Source organism: Suillus fuscotomentosus (genome assembly GCF_016647785.1).
Source record: "Suillus fuscotomentosus strain FC203 chromosome Unknown F5891scaffold_2, whole genome shotgun sequence".
In the NCBI taxonomy this organism is placed as follows: domain Eukaryota; kingdom Fungi; phylum Basidiomycota; class Agaricomycetes; order Boletales; family Suillaceae; genus Suillus; species Suillus fuscotomentosus.
This window is the reverse complement of record NW_024539514.1, coordinates 1,142,160-1,168,255: the sequence shown is the minus strand read 5'-3', so window position 1 is coordinate 1,168,255 and position 26,096 is coordinate 1,142,160. Positions and strand designations below refer to the sequence as shown.

Sequence of the window (26,096 nt, the reverse complement as noted above, 5' to 3'; positions counted from 1 at the left end):
GATACAAGGGTAATATCTCACGATTAACGGTATTCTGTCTCCATGTCAGCCATTGGAAGTGTATTCCTGGGAGATTTCCAGCGACATCGTATAATATCTTCCACACCTCCACCGTCATCACCTCCGCCCAGCCAACTTGGACATCAAATGAGTGTTGGATCTGTTTCGCAATCCCTCGAGGAACTCGTAGAACCTTTGGATGATGCCCAGTCAGAGCTGTCTGATGAACAGCCGACTCCGGCTGCTGTGATGCCTTTAGCACAACTCGAACCATCAACCGCGCCTCCCGTCATAGATCCCGTCCTATCGCTGGAGCTGAGACTCCGCTGGCTGGAAGCGCTGATTCTAGGCGTGCGGCAGGATGCGCGGGATCGTAAAGGAAAGGACAAAGTACCAGAGCTCAAGCGCGGTGAAACCCTCATTCGCTTAGCCGAGGACGTACAACAGCGCCTCGACAACGTCATACAATCCAACGACGGTCTTCAGAGATTCATGAGCAAATGTAAGGTCATCAAAACACGTCTTTCGTCACGTTTCTGACGCGTCCATCCCCTACTATAGATGACCTACACGCCCATCTACTAACTGCAGCATTTGCTCTGTCAGGGGTGCTCCCTGGGCCAGCCCCGGCATACGAAAACATGTCCCCAGAAGAACTTGAAGCGCTCCTGGTAGAGATGGAACCAGAAATTCGAGCTGCAGATAGGGACATGCGCGAGATCGAAATGCTAGAACAGAAAGGCGTGACAGCAGCTGGAAGACTCGCAGGTCTGTCGTGCAGACCCATACTGATCGTTCACCAAGATTCTCATTTCCGATTGTCTCTAGACTATGAAACCTTGCAGCCTCGTTTGGACGCGCTTTTGGAAGCGCATCAGGAGGATATTAGATTGGCTGCGTCGTTAGAGAAACGAATAGCAGCTCTTGTCGACAGACATGCTACTCATGTGCGTATTCGTTCGTACATCTTCAACCGGTTTTCACAATTTGACTTGTTCTTTTAGGTGGATGCGCTCTCCGAACTTTTCGTGGCATGGGATGACGTCCTCACAGAAACCGAAAATAAAGTCACAAAACTCGAACGTGATCGCGAAGAGCGCCAACGACTAGGTTATGAATAAACACTAACAGCCCACCTCCACGCCATGATAATTCCATCATACATAGGTACTTTACGCTCATTATAATGAACAGGAGAATGATGATAAAAAAGCTTTATTCCTTCCTACATAATCAAACAACTACATTACTCCCACCTCTTGGGCCAGGAATAAAAGAAAAGTGGGAGTGGATATATAATGAGAAGTCACAGTTAAGTAAATAACACGCGGAAATAAAAATTTAGGAACATCCAGGAAGAGAGGATTCATAAAGCGCATCCCTCGACATAAAGACGAGACTGCGGGAGGTTACATTAAGAGGGTCCGGAGCTGGGTGATACTTAAGGACAAGGACAAGGACAAGGAAGGACAGTGACACAAGGGAAGGAGCGTAATGAGGTTGAAACCACGCTGGCATAACAGAACGAGAAAGCATGAACACAAATGAGATAGGGTAGCCAGCCGAGGGACATAATAAAGAAGAGAAGAGAAAGAGATGATGTCTTGGGGCAGGGGTATCAGTCGCGCGCTACCCAATCGGTACTCCGAGAAACCAGTTCTATGGAGTTGTCAATGGTCCAGAACAGGCGTTCTGTGGCACTGCGTCCACTCCAACTTTTCTGGTCGCGCAATATCATAGCCTATAATCGTGGCCCACAGTCAGTCCTACTTGTTAGATCGTCAAAAAAACATACACGCACCTGCTGTGCACCAAAATTCCGCTGGTCATGTGCAAACAGCTCGACATTTTCTTCTAAAGCCTCTGCCAAAATCTGAAGGTCTTGGAGTATAGCCTGCATCGCACGCACCGCAGCAAGAGTGAGGACATCCTTGCGGTTGCGCATCGTCGTGCCTTCGGTATTGGGCGGAGGAAGTGTTTTGGAGATGCTCTGCAGCACAGTGTGCAAGATGCGTTTGGTCTCGTTCATGATCTTCTGGGCTTGAGGGTAGTTCTTCCTCGAAACGAGGACAAGAGCGCGCGTGATCATGTCAGATGCGAGAAGTTCCATTCTGCGCCGGACGATTACTGGATCTGATGGTTTGACTGGCTTGGGAGAGATAGTGGTAGCTTGAGGAAGGAGAGTGATCGTCAAGAGGACGGGATGGGCGAGGCGTGAAATTTGTTTCGATGCGCTGGGATCATAGAAAGACCCGTCAACCTCGAACACCGGAACCTCATCAATCATCCGGTCCATCATGCCATCCACAAGATCAGTACCATCGTCAATGGTCGTAGAATCAAGACCCATGCTCTGCACGAACTGATCTGTGGCATTGAGCGCGCGATTACTGTTCTGCGCAGAAGGACGGCGAATCTCAGTATTGTCGAGCTCACACTCGATAAGCATCTCTTTGCATTCGCCATAGCGAAGCTCGCCAACGTCAATGTCAACGTTGTGGCCATCTGTAGAGAGGATGGATGAAGGCCCACCCGAGACCTTGCGAATGCGGAAGCGCTGACCGTCGACGATCTTCATGTGCAGCTTCATGTTGAGTAGGCCAATGGACATCATGCCGCCGACACAGCCAGCAAGACAGCTACGGAGGTCATACCAGTCCTTGACAAAGGTGTATGTCCCGCTGGTGTGGTTCGACATCAGCCAAAGCGAAGCAGGGTCGTGGGAGCGACCATAGCCAAACGAGTGAATGGGCATATTTGCAGCTTCGGCACGGGCAAGAACAAGATCCATCTGTGCACGTCGCGTGCTATCAGCAGCATCGCTCACCAAGACCATCCCCGAGATAGGATTGCGAGTTTTGCGCTGAAGTACAACATCGAGACCTTCAAGACATGTGGTCAGCAGAAAGTAAAAATGAAAAACTGACCACTAACCATGGTTAACCGCAGTCACAACGTCCGTCTTTTCCTCTTTGGATGCTCTCACCAAGAACTCGTCGTCTTGTCCCCCATCCGGACGTCCAATTTCATCAATGAATTTGGATAGCCTTCCTCGGCTGAGCGCCTTACCAACGCAAAGGTACGGTGTTTTGCGCACACGCCCGCCAGGTCCTACTTCAAAAGTTACAAGACTCAAACGGTCCTTGGTTCCGAGAGAAGCGAGGATAAAGTCCAGTGATGCCTTGATGACCCGCAGCTTAAGCGCCGCAGTGCTGCGGGCAGCACTCGGTGGAGGAAGCGACACGATAAGAATGAGATCAATTGCCGTATGTGGGAGGGGAGCAAGTGAATTGGAGGGTCCAGTAGATACATGTGGTGCGACCAAGCCTGAAGGATGCGTCTCATAGTGCGAAAGTACATCCTCCTCACCGAGGGGTTGGAGTTTGGTTTGCATTTGTCTAGATTGAGGTTGCGGCGTGGAACCATGGGAGGTCGACGAGGACATGGTGGAGCGTGAGGAGCCATGGAGTAAACTATCGACTGTACTTGGTGATGTGGACGCAGTGCTCCCGCTAAGCATCCGCGCAGCCTTTCCGGAATCTCCGAACTCATCCATGTCCAGGCCACGGTCGATGGACGGCTGCGGCGGCGATGCTTGATTTTGAAAGGCATTTACCAGGCCCTGGATCTGACTCTTCCACGCATCCATGGAAGAGCGATCTTTGAAAACGAGGATGAAGGAGTCGAGTCGCTCATCTTCCATTTCAATGGTGATGCTCATTTCCCCGCTTGTGCTCGCGGTAATACGCTTGATATGTCGTACATAAATGCGACCCTTGAGGCGCAGGACACCCTTGTTGGACTGGTTGTTGCTCAACCCTGACACGGAAGTCGAGGCATCGTTGAAGGCTGGGGACGACAGGAACCGGCCAAGAGACCGCTTTTTCTCCTCTACAACGCAAATGATGGCCTCCTTAAAGAGGTACACGAAAAACTCCCGCACAAGGGCATCTCGGCGGACGGACAGCATGTCATACATTTGCAGGGGGCCAAGGCCAGACAATGCGTGGCCCTTCCAATCTATTATCCGGTTGCGCAAATCCTCAACGATAGCATTGAAAGGTGATGATTCTTCACCCTCTTCCTCCGCTGGTGGGCCTGGTCTATAATAGGAAGACTCGGCATTGGTAGATGACCATGGCTCGGTATATGAATCATAACGCTGAGTTTGGGATGGATGTCGCAAGGTATCATTTTGTCTTTGGGATGGATGAGGCAGCTCTGTTACGGTATCATTTCGTGTGAGCGTATGAGCACTGTGAGAACTGTATGCATCAGCCATGACGGGACCTGGAACATGAGCCGTTCCACGCCTGGCAGGTAACTCGATTACAACAATGCAGGTCAAAGGTTGACAAGTTTCGCCATTCCGAGTGATAGAAGAAAATTCGGGGCGGACTTGGATAGAAGGTGCGACGATATAGTGTGATTCGCTGGGGGTTGATTTGACTGAGACGGCGTGGTCTATTGGATCGTCATCTGTGGGGTCATAGGGTTGTTGAGGTACTGGGCTGTGGCGAGAGCGTGAGCCTTGATCCCGCCCAGGATATACGGCAGGGTTATGAGGATTGCCCATGCCAGTCAGAGCGGCGAGTTCTGTAGCATAGTGAAATTAATGAATAATTTGTGTCTAGCGTGACTCACTATTGTTTCTGCTACTGTCTCCGTCGCCAATTTTCATGGGTCGTCTGCAAACACCGCAGACGCCAAGATTTGATTTGCGAGGCACTGCAGAGCGAGATTGGGCTGGAGGAGGGCCATATACAGCGGTAAAGCATGCCTATGGTAAGACGAACGGGAGTGTGATGGACTGAGATGCTACGATAAGAAAAGAACTGACCTCATGAAGCGAGTGACCACACTCTGGTACTACATGGGGCTTTTCTCCGGGAAGTCTGAAGCTGAAGCTCAAGGGTTCCAGGCATACAGGACATTCTTGTTCGTCATCGACATGTTCATTGTTTGATACAACAGGTAAAGGAGGCATTGCGGCGTATGGATGAGGGCTGTGACTATCTGTGGCGGATGCGTTGGAAGCTGAATAGGAAGAGCGGAGAGAATTCGAGGATAGCGAGCGATCCGGTGGTTTGCGCTGGAAAACGGATTGTAAACCTCTAAATGCAGAACTCTTGGTAGGTTTTGGTAAATTCGTCGGGAGTGGATAAGCAGAAGTAGGAGAGAGATGATGATGATGATGTGAGTGATGGAGGTCCAAAGTTGGATGGCCAATTAATTGATTGCGCGGAGACCGGGCTGACGAAGGGGACGCTGGTGGTTGCTTCATTACGGTTAGAGAGTGTGTGTATCGTCGTCAAAGACAGCGAGCTCGACGTTGTCGTCGACAAGTGATGCTAAAGTAGCGCTGGAAGGAGAAAGAGAGGGTATAACTTGGGTATGACCGTTTGGTATGAGTCGATGTCGTGACTGTTGACGTTCAAAGACCCTTTCTCGACTGTCGGCGCCGAAGCCTTACTCGTTTCCTTCGTTGACGGGACTAAACGTACAGCTAAGCCTAGGCTAGTAATCAAATTTTTTACTTTTGAGTCCCATCTTTCGGCATTTGTTTCTACGTTATCCGAATTTCATGCAACACCCTTGTGTCCTTGTGTTTAGCGCAAACTGTGCTCGGCCCCACAAGCTGCTGCGCAATGTCTTAACTGCTACACAATACAAGCCAGACGATTATTACAAGTTTCCTCATCAATCGTCGATACCAGCGATGCTTGAAGCTGTGGCATAGGTCCATATAGGTCCCCTTGAATTTTAATAACTTAACCGCGAGACTTTTTCATTTCTCACCCTGGACCAGGCTTCGCATCCGATACAGCGTGTGAATCTCAATGTATCTTTGTATTTCTGGAAAACTTCATTCGCTCAAACATACATCGACCTCGGATATAAACATTTTGGGGTGCAGGGGAGACTGGGTAAGGGAGACTAGTACAGATTTACCCACGCGGCTCAAGGCAAGAAAGAAGTGTGTCCAAGCTCACGTACGAACCTGCGGTAGAACCTCAGGGCTTCGAATCGCTTCCATTTTCTTGAATCGAGACTGTTTTGCAACGTGGAGGAAGAGACAGAATTTCCAAAAGACGTCGACTTGGCGATGGGCGATCGAGTTGGTTTCACTAATTTCTATGTAGTCATGAGGACGCAAATTTGGAAGGAATCATCTACAGCTCACCTCTTGAAAACGCATAGATCAACATTAAGACGGGACGTATCGGGTTATGGAATTCGTCATGAGTCTTATTATTTTATCCAGCCTCGGACCGCTAGTGAAAGTTGAACAGTTAACTTGTGCATGAGAAAGACATAGACACTGACTAGTAAGCTGCCGGAAGTCACCGCCAGATACTAGTACTATGCATATGCCTGTGACTTGTGTGGGAGATTAAACAGACTTGGGATGTATGGTATACCATCCTTATACACTGCAGTGCATGTATGCAGTATACTACGCTGGGATCGAGCAGGAAATCACGATTTACCTTGCGAAGCAGGTCTTTGCATTGCTCTGGAATGCAAAGACGGGGCACAAGGATAACGTGATAGCGCTATGTACTGTGGGAGAGGGATAGGATTGGAATATCGATGCATGATGTGGCATCGGCGGCGGCATCCTTTATATACCGCAAGTACTCATGCTGCCATGCATGCATGTGGTGTCAATCAGTGAATCATCTTGCGACTCAAAGCTGTGTTTGTCGGAAACAAACAATGCGTTTTCCGAGTCCCGATTTGATCCGAATGACGTGGCCTCTGGCACAATAGACGTCATCGAATTTCTATTGTCTAATTGAGCCTTTTATGCGCACCGCCCATCTGTCCAAGTACTGATTCATACAACCTTATCATGGGAGGCCTTGGACATGCTGACTGAAAGGATATTCTCCAAGCTGAAGGTTGCTCGTGCGAGTTTCGATAATCTCACCGGCATAGCAAATTGTTCACAATAAAACAGTGATTGCCCAATCGCATGCAGCACCTTGGTTTGGGGAAGTGAGAGGATCCCCTACTCCTGAGATCCTCTTGAATTAGCATCGCAGGTGTCTACAAAACGAGTGCACCGGGTAGCTTCTACTTCTACTTCTACATTGACACTTGTCCAAGTTCCGCGGCAGGTTTCTCGAGGAGATGAGCCTCCTCAGAATTTCCGCACTCGAGTCTGCGTGTTCACTGTTTTCCATGTCACCAGCTAAGTTCGAAGTGAAGGTGCTTCCGGGGCGAGTGTGCAGTTCATTGAAGTGTGAGCTTACATGAAACCCACTTAGATGAACGTTTGATTCTTCGCCTCATACCTCCTTTAACATGTGTTTTTTCACTCAATGAATTGCAGGAGATCGCAGGTCGTCAACGTTTAGCACAGACAGCCATATGACGACTCACCTATATGGTATCTGCTGACTTCTTAGGTTCATTGGGAACTCATTTCTCCAAGTCAAGCTCGTCATAACCTCAGGCAATCAGTCCAAGAATATGCCAAGGTATTTTCAGCTGCAATTCCATCCGCGGTGTCCAGCTTCGAGTGGAAAATTATGTCCGTCGTGATTTTAACAACTACTTACGTCTCACGGTCTGCCAGTGAGTGATTTGATTAACGATTCATGTGATGCTCTCACAATGGCGAAAGAGGAGCACCAAAAATACAATCATAATATCGCTACAGGACAAGGAAGATGCAGATACAGTGAACCTCCGGCCAACTTGGGTAATGCTACAGTGATAGACAAAGATTAGGTCGTCAGAATAATAGTCCATCGGAAAAGGTATGAATATTGAGGAGGAGCCCTGCAGATAACTTGCTAGTGATGTTCATCGCTGCCGTCAGCGGGCTTAGCATCTACTCATGCCTTAGAATCAAACTCGACACAACGGTATGAAAAACGTACCAGTATCTCCCGTGCAGTACGCTCACCATCGCCGATCAGCAGGGTGCATCCAATCTCGTCGATGAAATGCTGTTTTTTCTTAATATCAAGACTGAGTGGAGGTGGTGCTTTGCGTCTCAATCGCTGAAGCCCCACTGCCTTCTCGAGAACGCCAGCCTTAACTTCAGGCTCTACGAGCCCCTCGTGCAGAATAGCCGGCGGTGTGCAGGCTGTTTGAATATCATAATCTTCTCGAGTCGGCGTCAAGATCATGGAACTGTCTGTGCTTCCCGACTCTATCGGTGAAGCGTCATAGATGGCACCAGGGACAATATTTTCATCAGCATACTCTGCTGCCTCACCCCAGCCCCTCTCCTCGACCTCTCTTCGGTAGGCTGCCAAATCGGGCGGCCAGGTAAACACCAACCGTGCTTGCAGTTCCTCGAACTCCGCGTCATCGTATTCGGTTATGGCGATATTTTTCCAAGGTTTGTGTGAGTGTCGGGACCGTACTGATTTAGCAGCAGCATCATGTATCTCATGCACGGCGGGCACTTTGGCGCTAATACGAGGACGCGCGGGTGTAGGTGGCGTGGCCTTTTGACACTCTATAGGTGCGTCCGGGTTAAACTTGATAACACGAGAGCAAGGACGAGACATCCAAGAACAGTTGAAGAATGCATGAAAGTGATATTCGCGTAACTGGGTAGGCTGTTTGTGCATCGAGTTTATCGAGATGTCACAGCATTTTGTCCGCAGCCGAGGGATGGGTTTTACTGGGGCAAAAGGCACGAAGGAGGGATCCGGACCGGCAATGAGATTCAGGAAGAAACCAGATGAGAAATTGATGCTGTTCATTATTCACTTGAAGGGTTGACGTGCGATATGGTTCGATTAGATGGTTTGTGGATTCAAGGAAAGCTGATTGTGGCTTTCGCAGAGTTAGAAAACAGAGGAAAACGATTCGTGATGTCGAGGGTATGCAGATACAACTGGGAGGTATTAAAGCAAGGGAACGACAGAAACAGCGAAGGAACACGAAATGGTAATACAGCTGAGCTTGGTGCTCGTGGCAGATAGTCAAGAACATTTGATCAAACCTGGATTTATAGCCGAACGGAGTGGCACCAATCAACGCCGAAGGCGGTCTTTGAGTCTTTGTTACTTGGTAACTTGAAGAGGACCCACCAAAGGTCTTTGTGAGACGGACTTCGTGACGCCTTGTGACACGTCGTTTGAGTACTTCTGCTGCTTATGAAGGACAAGGATACGGTATGCTTAAGCCATATGTTTCATGATTGACGCACCAGACCATAGGTGCTGACCCGCGATGATTAGTATTATAATGAAAGATTGCAAATTCACAACAACGAAGAACGATTTATGCATCGCGGTGTGGAATGGAGAGCCAGGCAACAAGACTTCATGCACAATAACACATCCTCATCTTCACGTACTTGAGGTTTGACTCGGATGATGCAATGAGCCCGTTCAAATTTATGTATGTAATGCGAATTTTCGGCAGTCTCCGTCCGGCTGCGTGCGGGTCTGTCCGGATCTGTCTGTCAGCTTCTAACGTCGCATCATATAATGAGCTCATTTTTACGACTCGTTACTGTCTCGAACACATCAATTTAGCAATCTCCCAGCTTGGCCTTGCCTGAAGATTACAAATCCAGATGCCCCCAGCTGGGTTGCAGCTTCACAACCAACATGAGTTCATGGTACCCTGTTATCATTCGGACCTCTCTCGATTCCTTCGAACGATTTCAAACCTTGAGTAAACGAAGTTCGGGCGCCAACCACCACTCTGAGTCGGAAAGACCCCAAACTCTGCTCGATATCTTCCATAAATAGGAAGCTTCAGGTGTGGGCGTCCTAAAAATGTTGTAACCATGCAGGAGTCACCTATGCTGCTATGTAGTAGGGCTGATTAATTCATTCAGTCCGAGCACCACTAAGCGTCGCCAAACCAGGTTCTGAACGGGACTACGACGTGCTTAAACCTTACGGCACGCACGGGCCAATACTACTTGGTGCAGTAAATTATCCGACTGCAAGCAGTCTTAAAGCACATCCTAAATCCCAGTAAGACTCGACCTCATCATTCCTGACCCTCAGCAGACCCAACCCTTATCTAAACTTTGTTTGTCGATGCTTTGGCGGTGCTTGGACCCCAAGTAAACTCTAACTAACTAAATTGAGCCAGCACTGGCATAATGGCACTATGGATTCAACACCTCTCAAACACATGCATCAGTCTGGTGGTCAAAACGGTCATAGTACTACAAAACCCTATTGCTGTGCAGGAATGTGGGAGTTTTATTGCGCAGGAATGGAGAAGAGGTATTTAAAGTGACTTATCGCAGGTTCAGCGATACAGCATGAGTCTATTGAAGATCCCCTTCCTCGTGGCTTCGGCCATTGGTATGCATATCTCGCTCACTTCTCCCTCTCTACCCCCGTCGCCTCAAGAGAAGATGGTGCCATCGGCGTCCGAATCATTCATGCAAAGCATGAGTCTAGATCGTTGGCTGCTAGACTTATTCAAGGTGTGTTTCTCCTGTATATCGATTTTGTCTGTACAGATTGGCGGATAATATAACAGATTATCGCATGGGCAGCATCATCTATTGAAGTGGCTAACATACTGGCCGTGCATATGGGTACTTCGCAAATTCCAGATGCTGTCTATGGCGCTAGCGCTCTGCAGTTTTTGCGCGCACTTCACTCCACGCCAATCACTCCCGCTTTCCTTGTTGGTAGTCTCTCTGTCACGGTTGGTGGCATATTCAGGCGTTATTGCATGTCAACCTTGGGAAAGTTCTGGAGCTTCCCGCTTAGCGTCAGAAAGGAGCATAGAATCGTGACAAGCGGGCCCTACTCTATCGTCCGCCACCCAAGCTACACTAGCTACTTTCTACAATACGTCGGGATTGTCATTACGCACGGGAGCGAATGGTCGTGGATGAGGCAGTCTGGAATTCTACAACTGCCTTACATGAAAGCATCAGTAGCGATTGTCCTCCTTGTGCTTACGGCAGGCGTTGCGGTCAGCATCAACCGATCTTCAGTGGAGGACAAGATGCTGCAGCGTGCTCTGGGAGAGGATTGGGAGGATTGGGCCAAGAAAGTGAGATATAAATTGATTCCTGGGATTTATTGATGGTATACGTCCTGAGCGCCTTGATCGTAATTACTTTGTTTGGTGGATGACGATGTCGATTGTACGCTATATGTCATGTAGTGTGCTGCCATCAGCCATCGATATTGCATGTTGAGATTAGTGTTGTTGGCAGAATGCTGCCATTCTGCCGGTGGCAATTGCCAAGCGGCAATTGCTGGCAGTAGGTCAAGGGTGGTTGGCAGAAGTCGGCAGAAATACGATGACCTAGTATTTGTTCCTACTAAAAACAATAAAAATTTGACATGTGGCCTAGAAGCCCAAGGGCCATTCTGTCCAAAAACTTGTGTCCAACCACTTTGTTAGTAGTTACTGGGGAGAAAGTCAAAATTTGGTCAAAAACAAAACAAATCACTACTTTTTCACAGGCAACTGCTGCTCGGCACGACAGTACTTATCTATTGAGAGCCACGATAAACATCTAATTGACTGAAAAATATGATCATCGGGCATGCTCGTGCAGTGTGGTTACCTCACTACAAAAAAGGCAATCAAGGCCGAATTCTATCAATTCTATCCCCATCTTCCGCTTCTGCAACTTCCAAGTCGACTCAAAGGTCGTTTGCATGGATTCCTCCCCTTGCAGCAGACTCTGATCCACCAGAATTATCTCACAGGTTCAGAATCAATTACTGACCAACTGCGAGAAAATTATGGGGCAGAAGGTATCCACGGTGCCAACTGGCTTTGTTGAAGAGATCAATGTACTCAATCGAAGCTCAGAGAGTGCATCAGGGTATGATATTGATGCACTTTTGACTCATCAGGTATAGCCTTAGTGTAGTAGTCAAAACCATTTTTGCCATAGTACAAACATAGCTGAAAAGAGCTAAAAACGCTCACAATACATTTTGCCAACTTTTGCCATTCTGCCAATTGCCGTTCTGCCATTCTGCCATCTGCCAAGAGGCCAATTCCTTTCTGCCCACGACACTAGTTGAGATGCTCTTTCGTATACACACATCGAAATATCTAGGATGTTGTACTATACAGGTCCTTGTCACTGTAAATAGCTAGCCTTAGTCACGTTACAGTTTTATTGAAGGAGAATAGTATCCCTCATTTTGCACTCGCGAACTTGTATTGTGATGAACATCTAAAATATTTTGAAAACCCCCCGCGTGATATACAATACCACTTAGGGGGGCCGGCCGGGGCCGCGCCCCCACTAATGTTACATAAGTTATCGGATCCATTTGCAGTCAACCCACATCGACACACTAGTCTCGCCTGATATAGAAGGAAGACAGTCGCTCCTTCTTGATTATTATGCAGGGCCTGCCAGTGAATACGCTATAGCAGGTTGTTCTAGCACAGCTGCCAAATTCCCTTTCAAGTTTCAACAGTCTCGGATTAGAGCCTGGATCTACCTAACGAGTCTGATCAGCGTACCTGGCGCCTCCTGCCTATATTACGCTCCTCTTCCGTTCGAGGCTTTGCGTAAATATTGTGGCCACCCTCAACTACTTCCCCAACAGCTCGCGCACAACTTCTCGTTCTGAGTGCAGTATTTCACACGTGATCTTCGTTTCTCATTTGAGAGGCTAAGGCATGCAGTGAGGTATCCAGGTCCACATCTATTCATCTGTAAGCACACTGGGAGTTCCTATAATCTACACGAAGTGACTGTCCACGATACTGAAACACAAGCTTTCAGTGTCACTACCCAGTCTTGACTAGTCGACTACTTACGTCAACTTCTAATATAATTCTATCCTCCCAAGTCGGTTTGGACCCTGAAGTTCCTATGTAGGCCTATCGTCTCTTGTTATTAACGCTATTAGTCGCAGCCTACTTATCTTTCCTCAATAAATTCCGCCTACAATAACATAAAGATTCCAGGGCCGCCACAACATCTTTGATCGGCCATCAATCACCCTGCCAAACAACTAAATTTGACCACCTTCTTGAACTTTGTATCGTTCCCTCATTTTCTAGGGTGGAGAGCGTGACTTGTATTCGTCATCTGACTCGGATTGCTCTCACTAATATCTCATCGCTCACTGCACGATCTTTGCTCTTCCTCAGCTAGCATGCTGATATTCACCAATGTTACTTGGCTGGACCTACTATGTCTTGCTGGTGCCGGAGTGTATCTGGTCAAGCAGGCATTCAGAAAGAAGAACCTTGCACCATATCCCCCTGGACCTCCGGGGTGGCCTCTCATTGGGAACATCGCAGACATGCCCCACAACAAGGCCTGGCTCACCTTTGCCAAGTGGCGCAAAAAATATGGTAAGTGCCTTGTGTTTCCCAACACAATACATTTCAATTTCATGCCATACAGGTGACATCTCGCATGTCGAAGTTCTGGGTCGGCACATCATTGTGCTGAATTCTGTCGAGGCAGCGATGGCATTGCTAGACAAGAAAAGCTCTGTCTACTCTGACCGTCCGGTTCTTACAATGGGTGGTGAACTTGTTGGCTGGAAGTACGCTTTGGGTTTTCTCTCTTATGGTGATCGTTTTCGCTATTACCGCAAGAACATCCACCGCATTATTGGCAGTCGCGCTGCTATGGCTGTCTACGAACCGATTGAGGAGATTGAGACCCGCCGGTTCCTGAAGCGTGTGTTTGCAAAACCTGAGCAATTGCAAGCACATATTCGACAGTATGTGGTGTTTATCATTGCATGAACGGGGCATTGATTTTTTATAGCACCGCTGGCGCTATCATTCTGCGAATCTCTCATGGATATGAGGTTAAGGAGAATAATGATCCCCTCGTCGACCTTGCAGACCGTGCTATGAATCAATTATCGCGGTCCACCGATACTGGTGCCTTCATGGTTGACATCATGCCATGGTGTAAGACTACAGTATTCTAAGATTTACAATGAGCTGACTTATTTCTAGTGGCCAAGGTTCCCGAGTGGTTTCCTGGTGCTGGGTTCAAATGCTTGGCCCGTGAATGGAGCCAGACCCTCGAAGAGTTGGTTGCTGCACCACACAAATTCGTCAAGGATCAGATAGTAAGCAATATCTACAGTTCGTCGATCACGAGTTGAACACATCACAGGCTACCGGAATTGCTCCTGTGTCTTTCACCTCGAATCTGTTGAAAGGCCGAACTTTGTCTGCAGAAGAGGATCACATGGTGAAATGGTCTGCTCTATCCCTATACACCGGTGGTGCCGACACGGTTAGCTCTTCCCTTCATATTACAGATAGATTATTATATTGTGAGACTAATATCTGTCTCCACAGACAGTTTCTACAATTTATTCAATTTTCCTGGCGATGACACTGTTCCCTGATGTGCAGAAGAAGGCTCAGGCTGAAATAGATGCTGTTGTTGGCACTGATCGTCTTCCCTCTTTGGCAGACCGCGACTCCCTCCCCTATATCGAGGCCCTTGTGAAAGAATCCCTGCGCTGGAATGTTGTCATCCCTATGGGTACGTGTTTATTGTATTCTTTTCATTGCCGAGCGGTATCAATCGCCTAAAGATAGGGGTCCCCCACTGTGTCTCTGAGGACGATATCTATGACGGGTACTACATTCCGAAAGGATCATTGATCATGCCTAACATCTGGTTGGTGCTCGCATGTCTCTGGATTCAACATGATATAATTGCATGCCAGGTTCATGCTCAATGACCCGCAGACATATGCTAACCCTTCGCAATTCAACCCTGAACGCTTCCTAGACAATGACGGAAAGGATCCCGAACGTGAGCCTCGCACGATCTGCTTCGGCTTTGGTAGACGGTACGCATAGAGTTAATTTGGAGTGGAATGCTAATTTTCTGCTCCTCAGGATCTGTCCCGGTATGCAGAAGTTCCCTCAATATAACAGTATTGTGATATTTGGTTGCTTTTGATGGATAGGCCTGCACCTCGTTGATGCTTCCATCTGGCTATCTACCGTGATGTCGCTCGCCGTTTTTGATATTTCCAAGATCGTCGAGAACGGTGTTGAGCACACCCCTGAGGTTGACTCCTCATCAGGCGCGATCAGGTATGTCGTGTATCCTATCATATTCGCGGTACCAGCTTGAATAGACGTACTCCCAGTCATCCGAAACCATTCAAGTGCTCTATTAAGCCTCGCTCTGCAAAAGCTATTGCGCTCATTCAACAGGATGTTGACTATTAAGGGCACGAAGATGATCCTTGTTATCTCAATCCGTCATGCATCCCGATATCATACATATCTTGTTTTATCTTGTTGTATCGACACTATTCATGATGACCTGGTCCACATATAATACACACATCTGGCACCTTGGCACCTCCTGGGGACCCAACAAGGAGCAGGCTCACGTACTCAAGATCTCCTGTCAATGGTCAACGCCTTTATGCGTGGCAACTATCCTCAACTCAACCACTGTGACCCCTCTCAACCATGGAGCTCCAAGCCATGTGAGCGCATTCACCTCTTGGCCCGTCCCTCAAAATCAGGAGTTCTACCAGCGCTGATATGACATCACTGCATGTCCTGTCGTGCCAATGCACTACATGAAAGATTTCAAGGCGTGGGGAGGTACATAAGGTAGTGGTGGTGCTTCAAAGCTTCATGTACAGGACGGCACAGGTATATCTTTGCTCACATGTAAGTAAGGCGATTGCTGTTTACCGTAGGTGAAACGAAAGTGCCTGTGTTTCAGCTTGCGGCTGGTCATCGAATGGTGCTTCTGAATGAACGCAAGACAATGTTGTGTGCTCAGTTTCCCAAGGATGATCTCAAGGACCTCAGTATGTCACCACATGATAATCTTTTATTTAGGTGTATACCTTTAAGATTCGCATGAGCAATGACATGTACCAACCTGTCAAACCCCAAACTTCTAAACGTCCTTCCTTCCCACCACTCACTTCTGAGTGTCCCGATGGATCGTTTACCCCCTCAGACCCCTCCACAAGGTCAGAGACATCAATGGCCCAATATGGGCTGGCAGCGCGGAACATGTCAGGCCTGATACGCACAGGGGATGTAAATGCGGAAAGGGGAAGATGGAAGACGGTCGCCACCTCGGCCTGAGATATCCTGAGTGAGGAAAGCGAGATGGAGGGTAAGGGATCATCTAGTGCTCCGGTATCTGTGTGGTGACTGCCACGTGGGTATACGAAGCCCTGCGCACCGCATTCAAGTCAAAACAAAACTGGTGAGTAGAATAAACGTACGACGTAGGGCCATACTCTGAGACCCATGAGACTTTGCTCAGGCGGGCCAAATTGGCCGAGAATGTCGATCTGCCGATGATCTAGACCTACTTCTTCTTGTGTTTCTCTGAGTGCAGCAGCGAGAAATGATGCATCTGCCTACAGGTATGATGAGGAAGTACACAGAGGTTCTGAATAGACTCACTGGGTCGACCCTTCCACCAGGAAAACTAGTGATCATGAGCGCCGAGATACTTGACATTTTGGGGGTTGAATATACCTGACTTCGCCAGCATGGGACCTCAGTTTACCGCCTCGCAGTTCGAGTAGCACGCCGGGTACACCATCGACATTACACAACGGAACAAGGACCGCTGCGTTGACTTCTCCTGGGGTCACTGGAGTCTTGGACGTTGCTGCATGTGCAATAATAGCGTCTTGGAGTGTGCGTAAAGAGCCGCGGGTGAAGGGGGAGGTTAGGGATATGATGGACGTGGAAAGTTGGATGTGGAGGGTTGAAGCATGTGCTGCAGCTGTTATGAGTGTTCTGGACAACATGTCTCCATGATACTAAAGAAACAGACAGGCGCGGCGGATACTAATAATATTCCTCAGATACTAATATGGGCTGGCCTGAACCAGTGCGCGGTATTGCTTCCTTGTTAGCACTGGCGCAATGGAAGAGGGAGAGGAAGATGGGGAAAAAGAAAAGCTGTGTCGACGAGTCGAGCAGGTCTTAGGTGTGAACTTCGTCAACGCTTGCTGTTCGCACAAAGACTTGCATAGCTCTATTTCCTCGCTACGTAATAGAGTATCAACACATCGACACTAGTAGTCTCGCCTGGAAGACCTCCAGTAGTGGCAGCCAAATCTTAATATCCTTCTTACACAGTGCGATGCTACGACCAGTGAATACACTAGCAGGTTGTTCTAGCGCAGCTGCCAAATTCCCTTTCAACAGTCTCGGATCACCTCCTATTGATGTTGCAACGTTGAGCAAGGATAACTCCGGAAGGACAGAGGTTTCCCTCGAGAACAAGGAGAATACCTAGGTGACGTGGGATCCATGTAATTATAACCCTCGCGATGTAGCACTATGAACCATCTCAAACAGTCAAACAGTACTCGATTCAACAAAGTCATACAACCTCCCCAGGTTCTGGCTCAGATAAATCACCTAACCGCTCCGCACCCGCACCACCTCCAGAACTAGTGCCCGAAGCTCCAGCGAAAGACTGTGCCGAAAGCGGATACCCATAATCACCTTGCACAGAAGAATGCGGGCGAAGAGGCATGAACCGCTGATCACTATTAGGTGGAATGGGATTCAAGGACACCTGCGGTAGACGGTACGCAGTCCCAAAACCACTCTCATCCTCAAGTCCTGGCCGATATGGTGCTGAAGCATACCCCTTTCGAGAAGGTTGTCCTGCACGGATGGTGCCAGACTCGGGAATGCTATGGATGAGGGTGCTGCCTTTCGCTTTCTTATTACCGTGTTTGGTTGCAGTGCTCTCAAGCTTTGCTTTCTTTTGTCGTTTTGTAGGCTTTTCATGTTCACCCTGCGAGTGCGCATCCTCGACCATCTTTCGTTTCCCGTTAGATTTCTGAGACGATCCAGGGTCGAAGGTCTGCAGAGAATATGGGGTGGTATAGCCAGGAGGAGGAGGTTCGCCTCGAAACCGGATGAACTCCATCGCACGTTGTTCGATTGCGATGCAAACGACAGCTACCTTGGCATCTGCCTTGTTGCGGTAGTCATTCGATACTGTCCAGATTCGTGTTTGGTCAGGCGTGGGATCGGCAGAGAGCTGGAGCGTCATCGTGCATCCAAAGGCTAATACGCAATGAGCATGCGAGGTGACATGATGAGAAAACAAGAACGGACCATCTTTCTCCTTCTCATAAGTAAAATTAGGATGCCGACCCCTGAGTTTATTATACTCGGATAAGAGGACAGGGTATACTTGATCGTTCACCCATGTTTTCATCAAAGGCGTGACTCTCTCCTCGACAGCCTTTCCTATCGCGCGCATGTAATCTCCAGCGCCCTGAGACAGCGCCTGGAGGCATACGGCTGCTTTTGCATCTGCGCGTTTTGGGAACCTGGGATCGACAAGGTATGCTCTATATTCTGTGGGTCTGTCTAAGCGGAGGAAACAACCGTGCACTAGATAGAGTAAATCAGTGCCGTGAGCGCGAGTGTTTTATGATAGAGAATACGTACGTCCTGGAGTTCCGTCTGATGTAAAAATGAATGTGGTGGTCAACTTTCCGCCTCTTGCATTTTGTACGAGGGTGTTCATATATCCAGGCGCACCGAACTCGTTGACGTCTTTGCTTTCGAACGATTCAGGAAATGGACGGGGGAGGGATTCGTAGAATGCCTGGAGAGTCGATGGAGGTTGTTTGTTGGCTGAGACACCATTTATGTCGGAGGAACTGGGGGCTGAGTATAGTTGGGGGGATGCAGGGCGTAGTTGGCCGTTTCCGTGTTTGATAAAGTCGAGAACGCCTTCGCGAAGTGCGGCTTCAGCACACGCGCCCTTTGCTTCGTTGTACGTGTTGTAGATGGTATCGGAAGCGTAGACCTTGATTACGTGTGGTGAAAGTTCGATTCTGAGGGCACATCCTTGAGCTGCGGTGACCTTAGTTCAACAGGGCCCGGACATCCGACATTTTGATAGATACTTACTATGACCGATTTTGGGCTCTAGTAATGCTACCCAATGTGGTGCAATGGAACCACCCCGCCATTCTACGCAACAGGTTTCGATTTGCTCAATCGCATTATTGCCGTCTACATTATCGGCAGTAGATCCGAACTCTGCCTGTGTACGTTCCTGGTTTTGTGAGCTATTGATGGAGGCGAGGACAAGTCCGCGTTTAAGTTTGAGTTCCTCAGGATCTCCGTGAGTGATGAAATCCAGTGCACCCATTTCGGTCGCGAGAGTGGCCGCAGCAGATTTTGCGTCGGATTTGCGAGAATAAACGGGATCGGTTGCATAAGAGCGAGTGCTTCCGTTGGGACGAGATATTGTCAATATGCATTTCTTGCCTGTGGAATTATTATGAGATGATAATTTGACGTAAGAGTGGATACGCACTGCGCTGGCCGGCTTCCTCGATGAATTCGAACTTAAGTGGCTCGATGGATCCAAATGTGCGTTGAGATGTTTGATGTAAACGGCTGATAGCGTTCGCTGAGACAGTGTCAACTGACGTCTTAGTTATGGCCGGTGTTGAGGGTTGTGGATGTTGAACGGGAACATTTTTGGGAACGGTAGATAGGGTTTCCTGTTGTAGTGGTGCTGCTGGGATAGATGAAGAACCATATAGGTACTCTGACAAGGGTATGCAACCTATGCTAGCCAAATTTCTGGATACTTGGTCGAAGATGCTAACAGCGACTGTTTTGTGAGTCAGTGATAACATGAGCGTTGTCGTCGAGAGTATTATTCCAGTCAAAGTTTACAACAGAACTCGACCTATGTGCAGCTTCGTCGAATATCTTCCCGGTCGAAAACTAGGCCAAGTAAGGGTGTCGTGGATATGGATGATGGATGATGGATGATCGTCAACAAGCACCACAGCAGGAAAACATATAGAATTGCGGTTTCGTCCTTTAGAACAAATATTGCTCTGGACAGATTGATATGCCTAGTTGTATACCATAGATCTGAAATATCTGCTGCTGTGCCAGCCTGTCGTTGAAATTTGATAGTGAGATTTAGACTTGAATATTATATCATGGTCGTGGGTGGTAACGTTGACAGACTTTTTCCCAGGTACCGACCTTGATTCCGCCCTCCTTACAGCCTTCAAGCTTTTGCATGGCTCATCTCTGCTTCGTATTTATCTCATTTTCGGCGCTGCGGACGTCTGAGCAGGCAGCTTGTTCAGCGACAAAGTCGTCCCCACAGATCTGCCGCACAGCCCATATGTGTCCGACTATGCAATGAGTGGGGATACAGCAAACTGCAGGGCGACTATCTCCCATACGTCTTCAATGTATACAAGTGCCACATATTTGAAGTCTTATGAACGGGTTCTCTCATGTTGTCAACTGCTTCTTCACCGACACACGGCAATGAAATTTTTTCAATGGCATCATATTTTTCTGCCACATGATCATGTTCTTTTACCAAGTTCCTTCATGCATCAATACTCGTATGGAGAACTTCAATCAACATTCTTGATCAATTGGAGCATGATATTGCAACAATACCTGACAGTCGCTGCTCGAGGTAGAGGGAGTAGCGGGCTGTTAACTCAGCGCTCCTCAAGCTGCCTGGACCCGGTGACCTCTTTGCTGAGTGATCATACAATTGGTGACAAATGCTTACTCATCCGCACACCGTCTGTATCGGACTCCACCTGCTTGTTCCAATCTTATAAGGCCTCTCGCGTTGACTCTACTCTTGTTACCATCGTCGTTCCTCCTAACAACATCGATAACCCCTATACTACAGTAAACATGAGTCAGTGGCCATCTCTTTTAGCAGGGTATGAAGGTGCAGAACCCCTTCCAACCACGATCAATCCTGACGGGAAATCCCTGCACAACCCACCTGGTCCTCGCTCAGCCTCCTATGACGAATTCCCGAAACAATTTAATCCGTCTAAGAATGGTTTCGACTTCCACAGTGAGCGAGCCTCACATGTTAATGGTGTCCCGATTTTACTATGGATGCTAGTTTATTACATGCCCGCTGTGGCTGCTCAGGCGCAATATGCGAAAGAACTACACGAGCGTGTAAGGAGGGAGTTTCCAGAGGTACACAAGTTTTTTCTCTTGCATCATCCAGTAGCTGTTTATTCATTCTTCATGCCGTAGTTGCGGATATATAGGCTCTGGGATAAACCAGTCGGTGCGTATCTGGTTATCCCATCGATGTCACACAGCAAGGTACTCACCCTTGTTCTTTTAAGGTCCCCACCCTACCGCCATGTTCGAGGTAAATACATTCAGTCCCCACCAGACGGGAGCATTATTTTCGTGGCTTGTCGTTAATCGGGGACCTTGCGAGTGCGTGTCACATTCATAACGCTTCGCGTTAGCTCGTTAACCCAGCTACGCATTTCAAAGCGTTCTCGTCCACCCGAACACTGGCGATGCACTCAGAGATCACACAGAGCTGGCGACGTGGATCGGAAAGACATGGCCATTGTATGAGGAATGTCTTCGCCCTACTCCAAGTTGAAGAAAATCAGAGCATCCTCTACGAAGATCCTCCGTCCTCTGTATCATCAGTCTTCCAGCAGCAAGGCACTGCTTGTTTATGTACACTAGATATACTATATCATGGCTTACTGCGACGTTTGGTGATATATCCGTAACGCTGCGGCTCAGTTTCTTGGCCGGGTCTGCAGTTGTTCGCTGTTCTGCGGCCTGCAAATTCAATCCACTTTCATAAACGTTTAACAATACCTGAGTTCGAAGCTATTACGACCTCTTATAAGCTGCTGGTTTTCCCGGATCATATAGTTCAAGACACCAAGTACCGAGTAAGCTTATCATGATCATGTGAGAAGGTCTACGCTCTCATAGATGCCCCATATTTATGATTTGAAAATCGCCCTGGTGGAATCTCCTAGTGCTTCTTGATGCAGCTGAGTCGAGATCAGCAAACCAATTGGTGACAAGTGATGTAAATGCATAAATTCTCTAAATGCCTTCAACTAAACTAATAATCATCGCACAGACATACTCCAATTGTTGCTCCAATAAGGTCTCCTCGAGTCGAATCTACTCTCGTTATCATCGTTCCTCGTAATACTACAGTAAACATGAGTATTTTCTAGCAGGTATGAAGGTGTAGAACCTCTTCCAACCACCCCCAATCCTAAAGGAAAATTCCTTTACAACCCACCTGGTCCCCGCTTGCCCATGACGACAATTTGATCCGTCTAAGTTGTTTCGACTTCCGCAGTGAGTGGAGCCTATTACGTATCATTGGTGCTTCGAATTCACCATGGATACTAGTTTATTACATGCCCACTGTACGTACTATCATTCCCTGTAAGTACTGATAAGTTGCAATTGATACCTTGCTTCGTTGTTGAAATAAAAATCGATTTTGTTGCACTACGTTTGCCCGTGTACCTTTTTAGAAATCGCCGCCGGCATCGACTATTCACAATCAGACGCGTTTACGCGTGTTACCTACCGCCCACTGGCATACTTGACAATGGGCAGCACAGAGCCCATGACGCCACATGAGGAGCATCAATATCTCTCCCTCGTCCGCCGTGTCATAGACATAGGCGAAGTTCGGCCAGATCGCACAGGCACAGGCACCCTCTCTATCTTTGCACCCCCCTCTTTCCGTTTCTCTCTCGCAGATGACACGCTCCCGCTCCTCACAACAAAACGCACATTCCTACGCGCCATCGTAGAAGAACTTCTCTGGTTTATCCGAGGCAGCACGGACGCCCGAGTGCTCTCGCAGAAGGGCATCAAAATATGGGACGGAAACGGAAGCAAAGAATTTCTCGAGAAGCGCGGTTTGGGACACAGACGGGAGGGCGATCTTGGCCCCGTGTATGGGTTTCAATGGAGACATTTTGGCGCAAACTATGTCGATTGTGATACAGACTACACCGATCAGGGCGTCGATCAGCTGAAGGAGTGCATTCAGAAGATCAGAGATGATCCGACTGATCGACGAATAATCCTGAGTGCATGGAATCCAGCAGGTGAGTTTAGTTTAGTTTGGCTGTCCTACGTGCGCTGATCTCATACCTCAGCTATGCCGCTCATGGCGCTTCCACCATGCCATATGATGTGCCAGTTCTACGTGCATCTCCCCGTTACACCCGATGCTCCTAAACGCCTATCATGTCTCATGTACCAACGCTCAGCCGACCTTGGGCTCGGCATCCCTTTCAACATCGCGTCTTACGCGCTCCTAACGCACATGGTTGCGCACGTTACGGGGACCAAACCCTACGAGCTCATCATCCAACTTGGAGATGCGCATGTTTACCGTGACCATGTTGATGCCCTCGAAATACAACTCAAACGCGAACCAAAATCATTTCCAAAAGTCAAATTCAGAAAGGAGATAACTGACATTGACGGATTCGATTCGGAAGACATTGTGGTTGAAGGGTACGATCCTCACCCAACGATAGCGATGAAGATGAGTGTGTAGATGTAAAACCGTAGAATGCGTTACCCCAGTGCTACTGAATTATGATACCAAGTTATTTATCGAAAAAAATAATTTGCAGGAATGGTTAATGAATTAATGGCGGCCTGGAGCCGAAGGCAATCCTCTGCGCTACTCCGCATTCGTCGTGCGCGTTTCATGGATCTTAAGTCAGACGAGTATGTCAAAGTGAAATGACAAGCGCCCTGTCAGGTACCTCGAAACGGAGAGTATCCACTTGAGATTGTTTGTAATAAAACGAACGTCAACAGATGTCAGACACGCATGCGAGAAACAGCAGGAAAACTGATGTAAACAGAGAAAGAATGATATAGACCCTTACAAGCAATTGGATCGATAAAACACGCAATCAGGAATGATGCGGTACAAATGAGATATAGGAAACATCGAAACATCCTTGGTAAAATAACATCACGAGGCAGCAAGCTGAGCAGCAGTGGGAACAACAGGACGAGCGCGGCGGATGCACCAGAATGCGAGGCAAAAATTGCTCCAGCAACCGTAGGTTTCTTCTGGAGTAGGTTGTTGTTTTGTCGTCTGCACCTGAGTCTGAGTCTGAGGCCGTGACATCGAAAGCGGCTGCGCTGTAGGCTGAGTTATCGTTGAGGACGACTGACCAGTTTGAGTCCTAGTCTTCACAGGCGGACGCCCTACGTAGATCCTCTGGAGATTCGGTAATGTATGTAGCAGAACGAGGGACACCTGATACAGTGCTTACGCTTTTTTTCCCTCCGGCTGCGACTGTCACGGGCTGCGGGCCAGTGTATTGTGCAAAGAAACTGTGCTTGGGACGTGGTTGCAGCGCGGTGGACTCATTTGCTGGCAAGTGGCGTCGAGAAGGGACAGTGATAGTATTCCAGAAGCGCTGAGTGGGGGATAGGTTGTGATTCCGGGAACGACGATAGGGTCCTGAAGATGGTGCCGAAGGGTGATAGGGCTGGTCAGTCTGTTCATCATCAATACTAGCGTTCCAGTATGCACGACAAAACACAAAGTTTACCTGAAAGCAATCACCGTATGAAGTATCCGACTCGTCGTCGGTGAACACATCGCTCCTTGATTGAGGATTTGTAACATCGACCTGTGTTAGGTCCGTGAGTAATGGAAGGACGGCGGTCTGATGAGAGAGTACTGACATCGAGGCAAGATGGTGTTGGTGACTGGGGTCGAGTTTCCTACTGTATAGCTTGTCAACTTGCAGTATGGGCGTGCAAACACGTACTGTAAGCTCAGGGACCATGTCTTTTACCACCCACAGGGCGAGTTTCTTGTCAAGTCCGCTACTTGCTAGGTATCTCCCATCTCGAGAGAATGATATGCAGCGAAGAGTCTGGCGGTCAATGAATGGCTGACGGAGTAATGGTTCATAGGACTCTGTGTCCCATAGTTGTGCAACGCCTGGCTGGCCCACGCAGGCCAGTACATTGTGTTTGGGTGAAAGCGCGATAGAATTCACCAAATCGTTGTGCTCGAAGCGATGAAGTTCGATACCTGAGTTACTATTGAAAACACGCACAAATTTGTCTGAAGCGGCGTAAACTTTTTTGCTTTCCGACGACCACAACAACGACGTGACACTGGCTCCCAGCTCTTCGATGGGGCCGATAACGAGCTCGCCTGTTTTTGTATCCCAAATGCAGATCGTCTCATTCAACCCGCCTGATGCGATTTTGTCGCCTGAAGGTGAATACACAAGAACATTCACCCAACGCTGCCCCGTCTTGATCGGGCCCATCTCGGTTTGTCCGCTGTCTAGTTTTCGGATTAGGATTGTCCCATCTCTGGACCCACTTGCAATATGGTCTCCGTTGGGTGACCACGACAGTGACCTTACTTCCCGGCTATGACCCGTCCAAACGTCTTCAATCATCTTTCCACTGTCGGTGTTCCACCGCTGAACGCTTCCGTCCATCCTTCCACACGCAACTGTCTTTCCATCCGGTGAAAGTGCTAATGCATGTATGCAACCTCCCTTGCCTGTCCATGGTTGTCCGACAAGAAGTCCCGTGTCGCAGTTCCACTTGCGCATCGTGCCGTCCCACGAGCCACTCACAATGTGGATATTGTCGTGCAAGAAGACAAAAGCCCAAACATAATCCTCGTGGCCTACAAATTCTTGCTTCGGAGCTGACTTTTCGATTTGAGTTGGGTCCTGAGCTTCTTCAGGAGCCGGCGTCGCAGGGACTTCAGAATCAGAAGTCATAGCTTCCTCAATAATAGGCGTCGCAAGGAATTCGGGAGACATAGCTCGTTAATGTGAGGCTTCTTTGCGCTTCGTCTGACTGACTCGGTTCATGATCAAAAAGGACGGAAACAGTTGACCAGTACTTACTGCTTGTTTTACCTGTTCTCGCTGGTAGCAAGCAAACAACGAGGGTGGGTTTTATGTGCATGGCAAGCATGGCTTCCATGAGGCAGCGCTACTGGTTGATTCGTAACAGGTATGGCAATTCACTCAATTCAAAATTTCAAATCATGCTAGCGTGGCGAACATGTCACGGGTCGTGCAAGACGCACGTGAAGACTCCCTGCATCTGATCCAATAGCGACTCTGCCAAATGATCTCCTCTGCCTCGATGTTCTCCCCGCGTGTTGCCGTCACGGGGGCCATAATCTAGCCCACCAAGTCCGGCTTCCTTCACTACAACTCGAGGCAACAAATTGGAAAATACAATATTGAAGTGTAAATTGGTTTGGTTGTACATATGAGTAGAAGTATACAGTCTCGAAGTCTGGAATAAGATAAGTCCTTGGTAACAGG

At 48.3% G+C, this 26,096-nt stretch overlaps 10 protein-coding genes across 10 annotated transcripts; 5 read left to right on the top strand and 5 right to left on the bottom strand.

Moving 5' to 3' along the window:
- Positions 1–42: 42 nt before the first annotated feature.
- On the top strand, positions 43–1,121 carry F5891DRAFT_974485 (uncharacterized protein; the record flags this gene model as incomplete). The annotated part of the gene is made up of 4 exons (XM_041376456.1): positions 43–502; positions 562–768; positions 829–947; positions 1,005–1,121. The coding sequence occupies 4 exons, from the start codon at positions 43–45 to the stop codon at positions 1,119–1,121; spliced, it is 903 nt and encodes a 300-aa protein (XP_041233436.1).
- Positions 1,122–1,311: 190 nt separating this feature from the next.
- F5891DRAFT_217166 (uncharacterized protein) lies at positions 1,312–5,603 on the bottom strand. Its single transcript, XM_041370943.1, has 5 exons — positions 4,841–5,603; positions 4,645–4,780; positions 2,935–4,596; positions 1,802–2,883; positions 1,312–1,741 (listed from the first exon to the last, which is right to left on the bottom strand). The coding sequence occupies exons 1-5, from the start codon at positions 5,282–5,284 to the stop codon at positions 1,619–1,621; spliced, it is 3,447 nt and encodes a 1,148-aa protein (XP_041233435.1). The 5' UTR covers positions 5,285–5,603; the 3' UTR covers positions 1,312–1,618.
- Positions 5,604–7,744: 2,141 nt separating this feature from the next.
- Positions 7,745–8,729, bottom strand: F5891DRAFT_1180880 (uncharacterized protein; the record flags this gene model as incomplete). Its single annotated transcript, XM_041365992.1, has 2 exons — positions 7,745–7,843; positions 7,893–8,729. 2 exons carry the CDS (start codon positions 8,727–8,729, stop codon positions 7,745–7,747), a joined length of 936 nt encoding a protein of 311 aa, XP_041233434.1.
- A 1,363-nt stretch (positions 8,730–10,092) lies between these two features.
- Positions 10,093–11,319, top strand: F5891DRAFT_997453 (uncharacterized protein). The gene is made up of 2 exons (XM_041378438.1): positions 10,093–10,423; positions 10,480–11,319. Exons 1-2 carry the CDS (start codon positions 10,256–10,258, stop codon positions 11,035–11,037), a joined length of 726 nt encoding a protein of 241 aa, XP_041233433.1. The 5' UTR covers positions 10,093–10,255; the 3' UTR covers positions 11,038–11,319.
- A 1,769-nt stretch (positions 11,320–13,088) lies between these two features.
- Positions 13,089–15,153, top strand: F5891DRAFT_939033 (cytochrome P450; the record flags this gene model as incomplete). The annotated part of the gene is made up of 11 exons (XM_041374209.1): positions 13,089–13,290; positions 13,343–13,667; positions 13,715–13,874; positions 13,920–14,027; positions 14,075–14,197; positions 14,263–14,452; positions 14,509–14,590; positions 14,640–14,765; positions 14,815–14,852; positions 14,886–15,015; positions 15,072–15,153. The coding sequence occupies 11 exons, from the start codon at positions 13,089–13,091 to the stop codon at positions 15,151–15,153; spliced, it is 1,566 nt and encodes a 521-aa protein (XP_041233432.1).
- Positions 15,154–15,753: 600 nt separating this feature from the next.
- On the bottom strand, positions 15,754–16,751 carry F5891DRAFT_997434 (NUDIX hydrolase domain-like protein). The gene is made up of 4 exons (XM_041378437.1): positions 16,441–16,751; positions 16,366–16,390; positions 16,182–16,319; positions 15,754–16,130 (listed from the first exon to the last, which is right to left on the bottom strand). Exons 1-4 carry the CDS (start codon positions 16,716–16,718, stop codon positions 15,780–15,782), a joined length of 792 nt encoding a protein of 263 aa, XP_041233431.1. The 5' UTR covers positions 16,719–16,751; the 3' UTR covers positions 15,754–15,779.
- A 179-nt stretch (positions 16,752–16,930) lies between these two features.
- On the bottom strand, positions 16,931–19,936 carry F5891DRAFT_216949 (uncharacterized protein). Its single transcript, XM_041370942.1, has 5 exons — positions 19,268–19,936; positions 18,856–19,218; positions 18,388–18,798; positions 18,049–18,330; positions 16,931–17,997 (listed from the first exon to the last, which is right to left on the bottom strand). Exons 1-5 carry the CDS (start codon positions 19,593–19,595, stop codon positions 17,300–17,302), a joined length of 2,082 nt encoding a protein of 693 aa, XP_041233430.1. The 5' UTR covers positions 19,596–19,936; the 3' UTR covers positions 16,931–17,299.
- Positions 19,933–21,585, top strand: F5891DRAFT_997425 (DOPA-like domain-containing protein). Its single transcript, XM_041378436.1, has 5 exons — positions 19,933–20,806; positions 20,858–20,937; positions 20,998–21,031; positions 21,093–21,189; positions 21,250–21,585. The coding sequence occupies exons 1-5, from the start codon at positions 20,119–20,121 to the stop codon at positions 21,362–21,364; spliced, it is 1,014 nt and encodes a 337-aa protein (XP_041233429.1). The 5' UTR covers positions 19,933–20,118; the 3' UTR covers positions 21,365–21,585.
- A 640-nt stretch (positions 21,586–22,225) lies between these two features.
- Positions 22,226–23,377, top strand: F5891DRAFT_1135606 (thymidylate synthase/dCMP hydroxymethylase domain-containing protein). Its single transcript, XM_041364795.1, has 2 exons — positions 22,226–22,859; positions 22,911–23,377. The coding sequence occupies exons 1-2, from the start codon at positions 22,352–22,354 to the stop codon at positions 23,315–23,317; spliced, it is 915 nt and encodes a 304-aa protein (XP_041233428.1). The 5' UTR covers positions 22,226–22,351; the 3' UTR covers positions 23,318–23,377.
- An 803-nt stretch (positions 23,378–24,180) lies between these two features.
- On the bottom strand, positions 24,181–25,730 carry F5891DRAFT_216888 (WD40-repeat-containing domain protein). The gene is made up of 5 exons (XM_041370941.1): positions 25,668–25,730; positions 24,558–25,617; positions 24,472–24,513; positions 24,336–24,416; positions 24,181–24,281 (listed from the first exon to the last, which is right to left on the bottom strand). Exons 2-3 carry the CDS (start codon positions 25,578–25,580, stop codon positions 24,511–24,513), a joined length of 1,026 nt encoding a protein of 341 aa, XP_041233427.1. The 5' UTR covers positions 25,581–25,617; positions 25,668–25,730; the 3' UTR covers positions 24,181–24,281; positions 24,336–24,416; positions 24,472–24,510.
- Positions 25,731–26,096: the final 366 nt, after the last annotated feature.

Excerpts from the sequence above, each read along its gene's own strand:
- F5891DRAFT_217166 (XM_041370943.1), bottom strand. The coding sequence starts at position 5,284 with ATGAAGCAACCACCAGCGTCCCCTTCGTCAGCCCGGTCTCCGCGCAAT. Across the intron at positions 4,781-4,840 it reads GTGGTCACTCGCTTCATGAG|GCATGCTTTACCGCTGTATA; the intron begins GTCAGTTCTTTT and ends GTCTTACCATAG. Across the intron at positions 4,597-4,644 it reads AGACAGTAGCAGAAACAATA|AACTCGCCGCTCTGACTGGC; the intron begins GTGAGTCACGCT and ends ACTATGCTACAG.
- F5891DRAFT_997453 (XM_041378438.1), top strand. The coding sequence starts at position 10,256 with ATGAGTCTATTGAAGATCCCCTTCCTCGTGGCTTCGGCCATTGGTATG. Across the intron at positions 10,424-10,479 it reads GGCTGCTAGACTTATTCAAG|ATTATCGCATGGGCAGCATC; the intron begins GTGTGTTTCTCC and ends ATAATATAACAG.
- F5891DRAFT_997434 (XM_041378437.1), bottom strand. The coding sequence starts at position 16,718 with ATGTTGTCCAGAACACTCATAACAGCTGCAGCACATGCTTCAACCCTC. Across the intron at positions 16,391-16,440 it reads TCCCATGCTGGCGAAGTCAG|TTTTCCTGGTGGAAGGGTCG; the intron begins GTATATTCAACC and ends CATGATCACTAG. Across the intron at positions 16,131-16,181 it reads TCAGAGTATGGCCCTACGTC|GGCTTCGTATACCCACGTGG; the intron begins GTACGTTTATTC and ends TGCGGTGCGCAG.
- F5891DRAFT_216949 (XM_041370942.1), bottom strand. The coding sequence starts at position 19,595 with ATGTTATCACTGACTCACAAAACAGTCGCTGTTAGCATCTTCGACCAA. Across the intron at positions 18,331-18,387 it reads ATCAGACGGAACTCCAGGAC|TGCACGGTTGTTTCCTCCGC; the intron begins GTACGTATTCTC and ends TACTCTATCTAG. Across the intron at positions 17,998-18,048 it reads TTATGAGAAGGAGAAAGATG|CCTTTGGATGCACGATGACG; the intron begins GTCCGTTCTTGT and ends ATTGCGTATTAG.
- F5891DRAFT_997425 (XM_041378436.1), top strand. The coding sequence starts at position 20,119 with ATGAGTGGGGATACAGCAAACTGCAGGGCGACTATCTCCCATACGTCT. Across the intron at positions 21,032-21,092 it reads GCTCTGGGATAAACCAGTCG|GTCCCCACCCTACCGCCATG; the intron begins GTGCGTATCTGG and ends TGTTCTTTTAAG. Across the intron at positions 21,190-21,249 it reads GTTAATCGGGGACCTTGCGA|CGTTCTCGTCCACCCGAACA; the intron begins GTGCGTGTCACA and ends CGCATTTCAAAG.
- F5891DRAFT_1135606 (XM_041364795.1), top strand. The coding sequence starts at position 22,352 with ATGGGCAGCACAGAGCCCATGACGCCACATGAGGAGCATCAATATCTC. Across the intron at positions 22,860-22,910 it reads GAGTGCATGGAATCCAGCAG|CTATGCCGCTCATGGCGCTT; the intron begins GTGAGTTTAGTT and ends CTCATACCTCAG.
- F5891DRAFT_216888 (XM_041370941.1), bottom strand. The coding sequence starts at position 25,580 with ATGTCTCCCGAATTCCTTGCGACGCCTATTATTGAGGAAGCTATGACT.